The 16716-nt window shown below is 38.4% G+C and overlaps 1 protein-coding gene across 30 annotated transcripts in view; it reads left to right on the top strand.

Annotated features, from left to right (window-relative positions):
- Robo2 (roundabout guidance receptor 2) overlaps window positions 1-16716 on the top strand; it is a 1571587-nt gene that overhangs the window by 370924 nt on the left and 1183947 nt on the right. For 17 of the 30 annotated variants that reach the window (XM_087577053.1, XM_087577080.1, XM_087577079.1 and 14 more), the window contains exon 1: window positions 14203-14527. The exons of 7 other annotated variants lie outside the window; for them this stretch is intronic. In XM_087577053.1, coding sequence (XP_087433179.1) covers window positions 14398-14527 — 130 coding nt within the window. In that variant the 5' untranslated portion in view covers window positions 14203-14397. Of the gene's footprint in view, window positions 1-13738; window positions 14528-16716 lie in introns of those variants that run through there. 6 more of the 30 variants (XM_087577073.1, XM_087577082.1, XM_087577063.1 and 3 more) reach the window with 6 other exon arrangements.

The raw sequence follows: 16716 nt of genomic DNA, 5'->3' as shown, positions 1-16716 counted from the left end.
TTCCTATAACATGAATATTGATACAGTGGCAAAAGGGATCAAAAAGGATCGCACCTTCAAGAACAAGAAAAGGTTGGGGGAGGGAAGAAGGAGAGGGAGCAATGAGGGAGGGAGGGAAAATGTAAAGAAATAGATAAAAGGGAGAGGGGTAAGGTAGGAAAGAGGAAGAGGTGAAGGGAGGGTAAGGGTTCTATGTGAGATCTCTGAATTATGTGTCTAAAACCTAACTCTAAGTCTGATTCTGTGATCAAGATGATACATGAGATCATTGGAGAAAGTTCCCTAAAGCTTTGCAATGGATGCCCAGTACTGAGAGAATTATCTGTAACATTAATTCCTTACTACTGTCTGTTATCAGAACACAAAGAGCACACAGGAGTGGAAGAACCTAAGAGTCCTAAAACGCCTGAGACCTCCTAGCGACTTTTAATCTGTTATTTCAGTTAGCCTCTGGGATCCTTTCATTGCTATAGCATACCCCTATCTCTATTCTGAAAACGAGACTGACTAAAGAGTTTCAGATGCCACACTTGGTTCCTACTGGAAGAGTTAGGATTCTGGATTCTTCCCATGTGTGCTCCATGGAGATTCTCAGAGAGGGAGAGACTTGTCAGTCTTCACTTTCTTCATCCTGTTAACTCAGGGTTTCTGGTTGATGGATTTATGATTGTTCCAACTTTATTTACACTTTCTCTTTAATCATGCCTCTTTACTATAAACTAAAGCATCAATTCTTGTGTTGTTTTCTCTGGAAACCATTGTACCTGTGCCTACATTTCATTCATTTAAAAAAATAAAAATATATTCATTTATTATGTTTTATTTTTCTTGAAAATAAATTTCTCAAATAATATATTCTGGTTATAGTTTTCTCTCCCTCTATTCCTTCCATCTCCTCTTAACCTTCCCGTCCATCTGGGATTCACCCCCTTTCTGACTCTCAGGTTTCTAAGATATAATGAAATAAGATAAAACAAAAACACATCGAAATGGAACAAAACATATCAAAAGAAAGGAACATTGAAACAGAGACTCATTCATTTGCACATTCAGAAATCCCATAAATACTGGAAACCATAACACATACATAACCTGTAGCATGCAAAATGAGAAAGAAAACTTAAGAGTTAAAACAGGAAAGCCTTTTACCTATTTTCATTCATTTGATAAACACCATTTAACAAGTTCCTTCTACACAAATGCTGAGGGCCTTTGATAATATTACTCTTGGGTGAGCCAAAACAAAACTCCCAGTCCACGAGGTGGTCTCCTTCAATTGAGGAAGAAATGAGAAATATATGGAAAACACACAATAATACAGCCTATAATAGATTAAAGTTGACAGAATAGAAAAATGACAGAAGAAATCCGGAGAAGTTAGGGGTAATGTGGAATGACAAGTGTCAATGTGACATAGACCAATGAATGTGGCTAATGTTGGTAGGCTTCATTTGCACGGTGAAAACTGCAAACTCTGAAAGAGAATAGGTCAGATTAGGTCACAGCCAAGACATGTGAACACTGTTAGGCATTCAGGTCATTTTAATATTAAGGCAACTAGTAAGTGAGGCACAAATAAAATATTATAGAATAAGAAAGACGAACCACATAAAACCTGCCAAGTTATTCTTTTTGAGTTACAACTGGAAGGGATACACTGTTTTGAGAAAACATAGTATAAACAGAACTTTCTAAAATACTTTGCCTATTGGAGTATTAAAATATGTGGCCTGGATGGGAGACCTGTCAGTTCTGCTCATATTTGATGGTAAGAGATGTTAGTGACTCAGAACAGGATGGGAGTAATGGATTAAAGAAGAACCCATTACGTGTCATGTGTGTTACAGAAGAGAGGTTAATATGGCTTTCACAGCGACCTCACCTGCATACTTGAAAGGATGTAAAAGTATTCTAATTTTTTGTTTGAATGACTAGATAGATGATACTAAATTAAAAGAAATGTTGAAAAGACATTAGCTGATAGAAGGTCAGGATATCCATGTTAGATATCTTTGTAAGTTAGCATACACGACAAATTGCTTCAAGCACAGGTTCTCATAGCTCTTTAGGTCAGAAGTTCATCTGGGCTTTCAGGCTTTCACCTGAGGGTTTCACAGTGGCTCTAATGAAGTCCTCACGAGATGTGGCTTCTTGTCTATAGCTTAAGGAAAGAATCTATTTCCTGGGACATTTGGTTTGTTGGCAGTGCACGTTCTTTTGGATATACACTGAGATGCTTTTCTTCCTGTGGCTTTTAATAGAGTCACCAGTTCCTGGTCATTCTCCACTCTCCATTCAGTCTCAGAGAGAGTTACATTCCATCGAATTCCATCCAGTCTTGCTGACTCTCCCTGTCTCTTCCTCTTTGCTGCCAGAATGTGAAAGCTCTCCATTTTTACAGATCTAATACACTCAGAATAGTTTCACTACAATGAGCTTGCTTATGTTACATAAGATAATGTAATAACAGAAATATAGTGAAATTGGCAGTGAACAGCAAGGTGAAGGTCGGGAAACTGTCTTTATATCCATGTGCAAATATTGAATGGATGTCAATACACGAAAATATATCAGCTGGAAAGAGGCATCCGTGTGGAGTCTTAAAAATCTGCCTTCCCCACATCCATGTGAAGCAGCTGGGACTTGCTAAGTGAGACTCAGACAGGCACAGGTGGAACCACTGACACAAGGTCAGAGTTTTAGATCTTGCAAATTACCTAAGAGAAGCATCTCAGTGACTCACCGTACCAGATGGATCCAAGGGGAATCACCAGCTTGCAGGGGACAGGGCTTTTTTCCTAGAACGTTTGGCTGTCAATATTTATAAGAAATCCATAATGAAGAGAGTGTCTGAGATACCGAAGGAGGTAAACATGCTTTCTGATAAGCCCAGTGACCTGAATTGGATCTGGAGAACCCACAGGGTACCGCATATCTATATACACACACTCATAATGAAAAGGAAAGAAGGAAATGGTAAATATTCTTTTTTAAGGGGCAAACTTGTTTTGCAGCTTCTATCACAGCTAAGTTTTACCTGCCATCTTGAATTGTACAACTACTATACATATCTTTAAAATGAAGCCTCAACATTTCATTAATAAAAGGGAAAAAATAAGAAGAAATGTTTTGAAATTGCAACAAAAGTCTGAGGGAGTTACTGCTTCTTACATCATTAATCCCCACCCCCATTCTCACCACTGTTCTCATGCTCATTAGATGGTTCTATATATCCATCCCAAAAATGGATATCAGGCCTAGTGCTAATAATAATCATTTTCCATGGAAGCAGATACCAGGCTGCTCTCTGAGAATATATGGAGCATATTTCTTGGAAGGAATAGTAAGTAGTTAGGGAGGACGCATCAGGACTTACATCACTCCTCATCTGGTGAATTAATTAACCTGAGACTTGACTAATGGGAAGCTATTTTGCTGTTAAGGGAGATTAATTAACAATTTCCTACTTAAGAATTAGTGCTTATATATGCACATATATATGTTAATGCATCAATGAATGTATAAATTATTCTATTAACCATAGTTACCTAAAATATTAGGTTTAGATTGTTTTAAAGGAGCATATGTAACTTAATATATATGCAAAGAAATAGCATCTTCTTGGACCTTTCAGAGGGGAACATAAAATTGACATCACACAGAAAAGAAAATGAAGCAAGGCAACTTTGCTCTTGTCAAAATTACTAGACTTAACAATAGAGGATGCAGAACATGAACACGAGAATAATTGTGAGACAGTCTTCTGTCACGAAATAATCTCCATCGACTACAACGGAAACAAAGTAAGGGGGTATGGAAAGAGCTGGGGTATTACGAACAGCTGTCAGACCATTTCTGCCTTGTTTATTTAGTTTGGATTATGACGAGAGAAAAAGTAACTCCAGTTTTGTGATTTGGAATAAATAAATATTGCTGACTCAGATGTTATGGTTGATTCTATCAAACTTAGTAGTATTCAGTTTTTCAAAGGCAGGAAATTATCCAGTTGATGGTCAATCTGAAACTTGAACTTACAGGAATGCAAATTTTTAGCCACAAGGTAAATTTAGGGCTGAAACTAAAAGGAGGGAGCAGCTCTTTCCTGTTATTTGAAGAACTGTCTTGAATGAACAATGTTTGTTTAACATTATCCTAAAGAGTGGGAGTCAATTGAAAGGTTCAAATAAAGACGATTGAGAGCATTTCAGGAGAATAGGAGTATGTTTTTCCTAAAATAATCATAAATGATCCAATGAAAAGCCAAGGATTTAATGGTAAGGAACACTTGCTCCCTTTGGGTTGTGACTTAGATTTTTTTCCTTTCTTCCTTCCTTCCTTCTCTCCCTCACTCCTTCCTTCTCTCCTTCCTTCACTCCTTCTTTCCTTCCTTCCTTCCTTCCTTCCTTCCTTCCTTCTCTCCCTCACTCCTTCTTTCTTTCCTTCCTTCCTTCCTTCCTTCTTTCCTTCCTTCCTTCCTTCCTTCCTTCCTTCCTTCCTTCCTTCCTTCCTTCCTTGCCTTTTCTGTTTTGTTTTTTAGCATTACTGGACTCTCATGTTTTCTGTCCTTATGATTTCAATATGTAAATATCTCATTAAATTTGGTATATCGCAACCCTAAGAGAGGGAGAACTATTCTGAACATGAAAAAATGTTAGTAAAGTATTCTCTTCCCCTTTGGGATCTGCCAGTGATCTATCACAGCATTCTAAAGCTTTTTCGTCAAACTATATTTCCTCTTGTCCAAATGAATAAAACAAAAGCATTTTGGCTAGTCTCATGGCTGACCAAAATGAAGAATTTACTTTGCAATTACATTTTGTTGCATGATTTTGGTGGTGAAACAAAAAGATATGACTGATAACAAAAGTGATGCATGGTTAATCTTTGAAACCAGTTTAAAAGACAACAATTGGCATCTCTGCCTTTCTTTTTAAAAACCTTGCCATTCTTCTTGTTGAAATGGTTTTTGCCTATGGACAAAGAAGACATCTAGGTTACTGGCTAGGTTTCTGTATGGAGACAATTTTTGGTGAAAAATAATAGAAAGATCAGAGATCTCTCATTTAAAATTTTATTTTCTCATCAACATTTACTTGTAAGGCAATCAAAATTATTTTCAATTTATGATACAATTTAATTCTATTATGTAATTAAAATTATAATTGTAATTCTGTATGTAATGATGCATACATATATATGTGAATATCTACTATGCACATATACAGCCATATGCAGCTATGTATGTATAGTATTTTAATCATCCCTACTATAATTTCTAATTGACTATAGAAGTAAGATTAGAGAACAGTTATAGAATTTGTAAAGAATCTGACTTAATATTATATACTACTTTTGTTTGAAATATATACGATAGACAAATCCTACGTCTTCGCTTTTTGCAAAAAACAAACAAATAAAACAAGACAAACAAAAACAGCTATCTGCAACAATTTTATATTCAATGCTGGCAATGCAGAGACATACTTTCTCATATGACTTTCCATTTAACTAGAAATAGAACCAACATGATTGTATCCCCAGGGCTTTAAGAACACTCAGGAGACAACCCCAAGGAGATTTCAACTGCAGGCATTAATACAAAGTCTGCAAACATCCCCAAGAGACTATAAAGCTATGATTTAATGTCTCTACTATGTAGCTAAAAAGACTTAAGATTTTATACCTTCCTACTAAGTGCATGTGAAGGCAGCATACATTTACTATAAAATGAAAAGAAACAGTAGTTACTTAATAAACACCCCACTGATATCTCCTTAAATAGCCAACATTTTATGTAATTGATGAACCATAGGCAACAGACCATGTCAAAAATTTAGCACTATCCTGTCCTATAAATGAATGTTACATAAGCTTCAGAAAATATCTGTGATGGAAAAATTATACTTTGTATATTTTCAGGCATGTCTGATTACATTTTAAAGCTGGTTCTTTAGAAACTCAGTGGAACATTTCTCCACGTCTCACATTCTGGCTTTTAAAGAGCAGCAAGTAATCATTTTCAACCTAGGTTAGCCATACGTTAATATAGGCCTGAAATATTTCCTTTCTCCCACACATCACCCAATGTATTAAATGCCATTCATTTAAAAAAAACTCAACATGGATCGGTCTTATTTGAGCAATGTGTTTATACAGATAAGGAACTGGGTGCTATTTGGCAAACCAAGAATGCTTGAGCCTTTTCCTCCTAACAGAGCTGCAGATCTCTAGAGGTTGAGTGCATTTAGGATCTCAAGAACAGGGGCACATTCCAAGCCACATGAAGAAATTATTCTACAATGCACACGACTTACTAAACCCAAGCTACATTGTGGAGTTTTCAGTATTTTCCCAGGTGATTATCACTGACACTCTCCCAATTTCAAGCATTCTTTAAGACATTTATAGTACAAAATACAAAGCTGCTTTCCTCAACTCTTCTATAATGTCTCCTTAAGATTGTCTTTGGAGTATTGTAGTTGCGTTGTCGCCACCCTTCTTCTCCACTTCAACTCCTCCTGTGACTCCTGTCCACCGTTTCAGGATCATGGCACAGGATCTCCTCTTACATTTGTTTTATTAGCACACATGTAATTTTACTTTTTTAATTATATTTGGCACAGTAGGTTCTTAAAGTCCTAGGGATACAATCATGTTGGTTCTATAACTAATACTTATATATTATTTATATAAATACATATATATTACACGTATATGTGCATATATACTCACATATACACACAGGCACACAGAAACACACAATGAAAGTTTATAAGTGTTATTTGAAACTTTCATTATAATTTTCTAATGAAAAGGGAATAACAAAAGAGGTACAATGTAGATGCACTCCACTCAGTATTTTTATGTATTGGTGGTATTCGTCCTCAAGTCTTGATGTAGGTAAACTGTTGAAGTATCCCATGGGTGAGATCATCCTAGAATCAAAGAGCTGAGGCAAGAAGAAAACACTGAAATTGGGAGAAATAGTCCTCCCTGGGACGAGCTTCTTATTGGCTTTCCAGTGCCATGTGGTCGTTTGGGAAATCATACACATCCGAGTTACAATAAAAAGATTGAATTGTGTGTGTGTGTGTGTGTGTGTGTGTGTGTGTGTGTGTGTGTGTGTAACAATATGAACTGAAGAAAAAGAGGCCATATTTTCAAGAAAGGACACATAACAGTGGTTAGGATGAGGAAAGGAAAAAGGAAAATGATATATTACACTTTTATTAGAAACCAAAGATCTCTGTTGAGAGGTGTCCTAGTACCCCTGACTGATGTCTAGACTCAGCCTTGTTGTTTGTATCTTGTAAATATAAGCTGTGAGGATCAGAAGTGATGTGCAGTCCAGTAACACTCAGGTGTGTGTAGTGCTTAAATCATCAGTCAGATTCAAAGATACTAAATTCACTGACAATGGAAAAAAATAGAATTTGTTCGAAATTTGTCTGCTATAGCAAAAGGAACCATTTCCTTTCCTGTTGAGTTGGATCAACATTTTAATTAACCAGAATAAGTTCCTCCCATGAATTCATTGTGAAATATGCATTTATTAAATGTCACTTGTGTAGTACTACTGCTTGACCTTAAAAATAAAATTATCACATATCAACTGTTAGTGTAACTTTTGCAAATATCAAAGACTCTCCCTCATATGGATCCTCCAAATTATTTGTAGCTGTAGTAGACAAAACAGACAAGATGTGATCAAAAAGTTCTCATTTTTATTTAAAGAAAATATGGCAAAGATAAGAAGAATTAAAATGTGAGAACTGGGGAGATGGCTCATAATCTCATAGGAACTGATGTTGCTGGAGACTCAAGTTTTGTTTCCAACACCCATATCAGACAACTCACAACCAATTTAACTCCAGAACAGGGTATCTGAGACTATCTTCTACACACTGCAGCTACCTGAACTCATATGTGCATTGACAAATAGACATAACTACACAAATATTTTGAAAATAAAAATAAATTTTAATATGTCATCAAAATATGAAAATCTCTATTTTGACTCACAGAGAGAGTTTTAGTACTGAATGGCTAGAGAGTAATAGCCAAGCAATTAGTGACAGTTATGTATGGGTGTTTGTATGTATTAGTGAATTAATCTGTGGCCATTCAAGAATTATCAAAATAATTCTTTACCTATTTACCACTCTCTCTGATTAAATTTCAGCTAAACTTTATTTTAATAGCTTGTCAACACAGTGTTTTAAGAAAGAAGTTAACAATGAAGTCACCTATGTTTGGTAGAAGAAAATCATTGTCAATGAAATAAGAGGGCCCCAACTGGAGAAATGCATACCTGTGTGTGCTTGGTAATGTTTTGTGGTCTTTTGAGTCCTGGAGGGACACTGAGAATTTTCTGGTTGGAGATTTATGCTGTCATACACAGGCTTCGCTGGGCCCCTTTTAGTGCTCGGGCTCAGCAAATCCACCAATTCGGTGGCCTGATGTATGGTGTTCAGGGAATGAGAGATCCCTCTGGGTGAATCATAGGAGGGAAAGTGGGAGGCTTTATTTGAAGCGGCAGAATGAAAGTTGGTTATGTTGCATTGCTGCTGTCGAAGGACAGTGTCAGTAAGGGCTATGTTCATCTAGGGAGATTTAGTCACATGAACGTTCGATCTTATTGTGCTTAAGTTAAACGGTGGCTAGTATAATCACCTTTTTAGATCTGATAAGCAATTGATACCATAGAGTTTGTCACACTCGATCTGTTAGCATTTTCTACCAAATAACCCTGCTGTGAGGACAGTGTTGCGCCTTATAGGACATCTAGCAATGTCACTAAACTCTACCCACTGACTGCTTTAGAAGCATCCCACACACACCACTTTAGTTTCTGTTGTGATAAAGTTAGTCTCCATACCTTCATTGATTGAAAATAACAGTGTCATCTACTTATGAAATATTTCATTATCTTGTAGATAAATTCATAATGCTTTTGGGAAACAATAATGATTCTGTCCTCACAGCTAACTAGGGGAAGATACTCATTGCAATTAACCAGGTATAGATGTACATTGAAACAAAGAGACCTTAGTAATGCTTCTGCTGTAAACCTGCTAGCCAAGGTTTAATTTTCCTACATTTTCAATTATTAATGGCATGGTAGCATAACTTATGCTCCATTAATATTACCTGGTATCATCATTAAAGAGATCATGTTTTTATTAAGAAAATGAAGAAAGACAAGATCTTATTGTGCATAGACAGTAACATTTGCAAAGTATAAGTAAATGGTAGCAATATGGTGAAAATTAATATAATTCTTAGTTTCCTCCATTTTGTTTAGTGGTCCCAAAGCTGGAGGACATGCTAGGAGAATGGACAAAAACCAAACTTATGGCATGATTCGGGTAAATGGTTAAGCACCAGAGCAAAGATCACTTGATTTCTCTTTAGCTCTGCTCCAGTTGTTGCCCCACATGGATACTGGACTGCATGTCTGCTACATATGTGCAGGGGAGACTTGATAAGCCAGAGTGTGGGGATACCCAGAGGGATAACACACTCTCAGAGGAGAAGGGTAGGGGAAGGGGGGAGGGATTCCATGATGTGGAGACAGAAAGAGGAGGCAGCGTTTGGGATACAAATAAATAAATAATTAAGTAAATTTTAAAAATTCTCTGTAGCTCTCTTTTCTGCTAATCTTATTGCTCTGTTCTACCTTTTAGAGTACTACTGGTCAAACCTAGAGCCTCATGTATGTTGGACACATGTTCTAGAAGTAAGCTACATGCTCGGAGCCTAGCACTCATTTCTATTTTCTATTTTTTTAATTAACTTGAGTATTTCTTATTTACATTTTGAATGTTATTCCCTTTCCCGGTTTCTGGGCCAACATCCCCCTAACCCCTCCCCCTCCCCTTCTCTATGGGTGTTCCCCTCCCCATCCTCCCCCCATTACCGCCCTGCCCCCAACAATCACGTTCACTGGAGGTTCAGTCTTAGCAGGACCCAGGGCTTCCCCTTCCACTGGTGCTCTTACTAGGCTATTCATTGCTACTTAAGAATACAAATACCTTAATGACAAGGACTCTTTCTTGTATATTCAATTTTGAAAAAAAATCCAGAAGTAGTTTCACTTTAGTCATTAAAATACTCACAGGTTCCCTGATTATTTGTCTGGAGTTATTAAATGTTTGTAGAACATTCTGACAATGAAACTTAATATCTGTTTCAAAATAGTCCTTTTTATGTACTGTTCAGTTTCAGTTCAATTTACAAATACATATTGCCTGGAATTCTCCACTTAATAATATTTGTTGCTGTTAGAACTCATTTCGGGACATGGAATTTCCCTAACTACATTTTGCCTAACACTCATCGTTGAGCCTGCCACATAAGAACTAGCGTAGCTAGTATATTTGAAGCTTTGCTTTGCCTAAGATTGTCATCTTCTGGTCGCCCATATGTTCACTCTTCCAGGCACACGGAAGTCCTGGCACATCTTAGGAGGAGGCAAGCGTGCATCCATATGACCCTGGTCAATCCCTCAACCTGGATTGGCTTCCTTTTTATCTGGCCTAACTTCTCCTTAAAGTAAATACTAGTGACACTTCATAGTCAAAAAGTGACCTTCTCTATACAACGCATCATTTAATACAGGTCTTCCTCTGGCCTTTTAATGTCCATAGATTCTTCTTTTATAATAGGCTTCTTACTGGATGACCAACACTACATTTACTATGTTGTAGCACAGCATTTTCCACCTTCCTCATTAAGGAGCAGGTAGTAAGCGGGATTTAGTCTGTCTTTTTTCCTTAGTGCTATTATCTCTAATATATTTTCCCATTTGTGGACCTCCATGCAACCATAACCAATGGGAGTTATCAATTCAGTCACCCAAACACACGGCTTGGCACTCTCTTCCTCACATACATCCACACACAGTGCTTCCTAGCTGGTTTTCCTTGACTCCTGTAGCAGGAAAGAGAAAACTGAAGCAGAATAATGAAATCTGGATCTAGAGTACCGAGTTCATCTGAATCCTGGCTTTACTCCTGATGCCACAATGCACAGAGACTTCCGTAAAGATTAATAGTAGCAGATTCATATAAACGAGTGATGTGTGACATATACAGAGTTTGATGTCACTATTGTATTTGCCATCCTCCTAGAGAATGAATTTCCTGACCTAAGTGCTCTCTCAGAATAATTGGATGGAGACAAGTTCAGGAGAGTACATACCACACTGACAAATGCTCAGAACTGCGCTGAGTTCAAACCACAGCTGTATGAACCTGTACAAGAGATCTAAGCTTTCTTTGTAACAATTTACAAAATACTAATGGGGGGGGGGTAGGATAATGCTTGCTTGATTTCATTGACTTACAAAGGAGTTAACACATATGAAATATTTAACTCTCATAGAATGCTGATGAACCACACATATGAACTTAGTTGAGAAGTCATGTTTCTTACCAAAGTGTCTCTATATTCTATATTTGATATTTTTGCTATTATCTCTAACCTCCTTTACTCTATTGGCTTTCCATGTTCAAGGGTGCAGGCTCTGTGGTGTCTTTTATAGCTTCAAGAAATCTTGGGCACATTCTAAACCTTCAGCAGAGATGTCTAGAAGAAAATGACCTTTCTGCCATGAACCACACTGGTTGAGTTCTAATTCTGTTACAATTTATCCACCAGAGAGATCTATGTTCTGGTGCTTACCAGGGGTCACTGAAAGGGAAGTAAACTTTTAAAATCTAAAGGTGACATTTCCTAAGAATCAACCTGACCAAATGTAGCAGTGACTCAGGAAGGAATGGCTTTCTTCTTAACCCTGCTCAGCTCAAGCTAGGCCCTTCAGAAATGTTCAACTGTCTCTGCCAACAACATTCCATCCTATGTGAGATTACTAACATTTTTATTTTCTACATAAGGAGAAACAAATCATTAAGAAATAAACACTTAGATTTTCCATTTTTTAAAATTGGGTATTTCTTATTTACATTTCAAATGTTGTTCCCTTTCCCAGTTTCCTGTCCATCAGCCCCCTAACCCCTCCCTCTTCCCTTCTATAAGGTTGTTCCCCTCCCCGTCCACCCCCTCTACTGCTCCCTCAACAATCCCCTACACTTGGGGTTCCAGCCTTGGTAGGACCAAGGGCTTCTCCTTCCACTGGTTCTCTTACTAGGCTACTCATTGTTACCTATGCAGCTGGAGCTCAGGGTCAGCCCATATATAGTCTTTGGGTAGTGGCTTAGTCCCTGGAAGCTCTGGTTGGTTGGCATTGTTGTTCATATGAGGTCTCAAGCCTCTTCAGCTCTTTCAGTCCTTTCTCTAATTCGTCCAACAGGGGTTCCGTTCTCAGTTCACTGGTTTGCTACTAGCATTCGCCTCTTTATTTGACATGGGCTGTGTCTCTCAGGAGAGATCTACATCCGGTTCCTTTCAGCCTGCACTTCTTTGCTTCATCCATCTTATCTAGTTTGGTGGCTGTATATGTGTGGACCACATGTGGGGCAGGCTCTGAATGGCCGTTCTTTAGTCTCTGCTCTAAACTTTGTCTCCCTATCCCCTCTTCTATTTAGAGGAATTAAACTGGTAAATAGTATATGTCCGTAGTTCTAGAGTCTTTATCAGAATATTGTTGTAAGGCTAATCAAGTCTACCAGTACCTGTTTGAAGGTGCTTAATGACAGCAAATGATACCAGCTAAGCAAGAGGTGGAGAGACTTGAGAAAAAAGAAAATTCGGAGTGAAATATGAGCTGACCTTTTAGAATATGCTCAGACATAAATTTTAAAGTACTCCTTGCAAAATGGGCATGATAGGATGCTTTCAAATATCTCAGAAGTTCTGAAATCGGAAGTTAAACCTTTTTTCTAAATTAATTGAGTATCCTATTAAAGTCATTGTCCTGTTCATAATAAGATGTTATTTTCTATTATCTGTTTGCTTAAATCTAAAGTAGGTTCATCCTGCTCTATGATGTAGGTTATTTAAAATGAGACAACTCATTTTTTGCAAAATACTTTTTCCCATCTCATAATATGAAAATGCCAATTTGTTATACTTTGAAAATAAAATTTGTGGTTTACCATAATATTGAAAGTCATTGCTTTAAAACATAAATGCATAATTTATGTGTTTGTGGCTCACTGATTCAGGGGATAATTGGCCATATGGACAATACTAAAATATAGACAGTTTTGAAATATTTGCCACAGTGTTTTGGTCCGTGCTCATTCACCTCAGGTTTTATACTTAGAGTTCCTCTTATCTGGAACTAGAGGTCTAGGTTTACTTTGCTCATCTCCCAGTCATCCATAGGTGGAGTCTGGAAGTTGGATTTTAAGATAAAAACACCTCCAGACCACCAGTGTTTTCATAAATATACTTACTTGCAAAAGGCCAAGAGACTTCTAGAGTGCCTGCATTTCCATGGTGATGTGCATAAACAAATACAAAAATGAGTCTCTGGATGTGTGATTAGCAGAGCCAGGGCAGAGCCTCTCTGATATTTCAAAAGTTTCTTTTGTGATATCCATGATGGGTTCTTTCAGGGGAAGAGGAAGATATAAGAGTGCCTAAGGAAAGGACTTTGGTGCAGGAAAAAGACATTGAGAATTTGCTTTTTTGCTTTACTCTTGTGAGGAGAAAAAAAACAGGCAATGTACTTATTTTATACCTAATAAATATTTCGGATCCATTTACACATAATTAGTGCAGTTACCACGCATTTGTAAACTCACAAGGTGAAGGGGTGGAAAAGGAAACTACATTCTAGGTGCTGAGCTTGTCGCTAGCACATCCCCCGAAAACCCCTCTGTCCTCACCACAGATTAACTACCCTCTGTGCATACTATATTTTTGTTCAGCTTTTCCTATTCTCAGTCCGGACTGAAGCAGTCGTTATCTGTGGCGGTGCCTGGGTGATTTTCAAGCCGAGCACTACCCACCCAAGTGGCTGTGATACCAGCTTTCACTGAAGCCTTATTACTCTTAAAAGAGCAATTTGGTTGGCTGCACGGCTATTAGGATCACACAGGCAGCCTGAAAGCTGTCAGTACAACTGCTTCTCATCTTTTTCACACGGTCCTGACATCTCTTCTCTTTTCTGCTGGACTCACATTCCTGTTTTTATCATTTTCAATCAAGTGCACGCAGGACGCTGAGGAATATTCCCACTGAAAGCAAAGTGGAGAGCAGGAATGATTTTACAGCTCTTAAAGTGGAAACAGTGCTGACTGCGGGCTGAGGGGAAGGAGCTGGAGCCGTGAGAAATGTAGCTTGGCTCAGGGCTACATCAGGGAGCTGCTCCTTCAGCTGCTAAAGATGGCAAAACACCACGTACCTCCGGCTTCTCAATGATTAATGCTATTCTCATAACCGGGAGGGAAGAGGATGTGAGAAATTTTACAAAATTCACTTGTGGAAATGTTATCATCCGAGAAAGTGGAGAAAATTACTAGACTTGAACTTCTCTTCGTTTTGATGCTTTTCTTCGCTGGACCAACTCTAGGCAAACTGACCAGGACCCCCTGGAAGGGCAAACCTTGGAAGGGGGGTAAGTAATGAAGTTCTCTGGTAAAGATCTGAAGGGTGAAAGCAAGGGGAGCTAAAGGCAAGTTAAGAACGCTAAAGGGAACGGAGCTGTCTGTTTGAAATCGGGTTTTTATTTCAGGAAAAGGGATCTGCGTGGTAGGTGGCTTAGAGGAAGAGTTTGTCTCTCTTACTGATATAAATACCTTTGCAATTTGGGGGATGCTGGGCTTTCCATGCATTAGAGTGATTGTTTCCAGCAGTGAGACTCAGAAGCCAGATGCATGCTGTTTAAGTGCAAAGAGATGTTTGCTCTCTTTAGGAAGCTGTATTTAAAAAATAATAATAATGTAAAGGATCCTGAATATTCTTGATTCTTGGCCGATTTTGTGAAATGGTCAGATTGTTGTTTGGAGAAACAGTGCTAACTGTGGGACTGACTCTATCGCAGTTGATGGGTTAATAAAGATAAATGGTCTTAACTTTAGTACTGGAGGTACCTGCTGAATGAGGAAAAAGGGCTTGTAGTACTTTGGAGCTTAGTAATGCATTTTCTCTGGGCGTTGGAAAATCTGAGCTGTGGCTTTTAGAGGCTCCGAAGCTACCGATTTTCAAAGTTCAGTCGGCTCTGCTTCACCCACTGACATTTGTTTACATAAACACAAGTTAGCAAGGTATGCGCTCTGTGGATGCAGCAAAGTAAAAATGATGCTGCAGAAATATCCCGGGAGAGCCTGTGCATTGTAGGGAAAATCTTGACGGAAGATTTCTGAGAATATTGCTGTGCTTTCTTACCTCTAGAAACGTTTTCTAAATCTGTGTCCTCCACGCAACACACACATACACACACACACACACACACACACACACACACACACACACACACACCTACCTTTGCTTTGGATGTCATGTGATGATCAAGGGTTCAAGAGAAGGAGGGACATGGACCAGAAGATTTAATAATTTCTCGCCATACTTTTGTAGGATTTTTCTAAACACCCAGGCCCCCTTCAGTTTGATCTTTCTCTCTTTCTCTTTATCCTTCGGTTGCCTCTCAGACCTTACAAATCTTCTGCCAATATACCTTCCAGGGAGAAGTTCCAACAGGCACTTAGACTGCTGGTGCACATCCACCAAAAGAACGGTGGGCCAAATCCTCTTGGGCCTTGTAAATTATATCAGCACATTACTGTATTGCTCTGTGTTATCAATGGATTTTTCACCTGCGCGTTGCCAGCTGTTATTTATGTCAGCCTGCCTGGCAGCTTTAGGTGGCTTGGGATCACAAGATGTATGGTTGTATTGACTCCAGGAGATGTCAGGGGAGTTAACTTATATTTCTTAGGTACAGTTTTCAATGACAGTCAGTAGTTATAGCATGTCAAAGTTTAATTTCCTGTGTTAAACTTCAGCACTGGATGCAGACCTCTGGAAACCTGGTGAGAATGCAAAATAGACGCCAGTATTTAGAAGACTGTTAACCTAGTCAAAATGCTGGAGCCTCTTCCCGGGGCATTTATTCATTCCACACAGCTTCAGATACAGATGCCTGGGATTTCATTTGTAAATCAGGTCTGGAGCGTTGCTGTCTTTGAATGTGTCCCTACTTTCTCTCTCCCTCTCTCTCCCTCTCTCTCTCTCTCTCTGATGTTCTCTGTAACTAGCTCAGCTAGAAATATGCTAGCGCTGCTGTATGATGATGGTGCGGCTCAGTCAAGTTCAGGAATAGGCAATCACGGCGAGGCATCTCGTCCATGGTTAAAGGAACGCTCACATGTCTGGAAAGGCCGGGGCCAGTTACTAGACAACTTCAATGTGTCGACTGTGCTTTGAAATAATTTCCCTTTCCGTGCCTCTGTTTATCAGTGTATGTGTAATGCGTAAATGCATCACACAGATCCAGGGCTTCTGCAAATGCAGACTCGACTTGATATGCATATGTATATGTTGTAAATATTTATTTATTCATGAGCTTGGCTATTGATGGTGGTGTGTTATCTTTCAGTGGGTTGTAAAATCCTTACATTTTTTTTCTCTTGGAATATTAGGAAGTCTTTAAAAGCCTATATTCAACTGTTGATATTTTGAACAGTGTTTTTAACATTGTTTTATTTTTCAGGTGTAGGGGTCTTTCATTAACTTTCTAACATATCTGGCAAAGGTGTCGTGTGTATGGTACAGCCAGGGAAGGAGTAAACCTTTTTAAACATCATT

Source organism: Rattus norvegicus, chromosome 11 (genome assembly GCF_021556685.1).
Source record: "Rattus norvegicus strain SHRSP/BbbUtx chromosome 11, alternate assembly SHRSP_T2T, whole genome shotgun sequence".
In the NCBI taxonomy this organism is placed as follows: Eukaryota; Metazoa; Chordata; class Mammalia; order Rodentia; family Muridae; genus Rattus; species Rattus norvegicus.
Note: the sequence above shows the minus strand (reverse complement) of the source record. Positions and strands in the feature narration are given on the sequence as shown.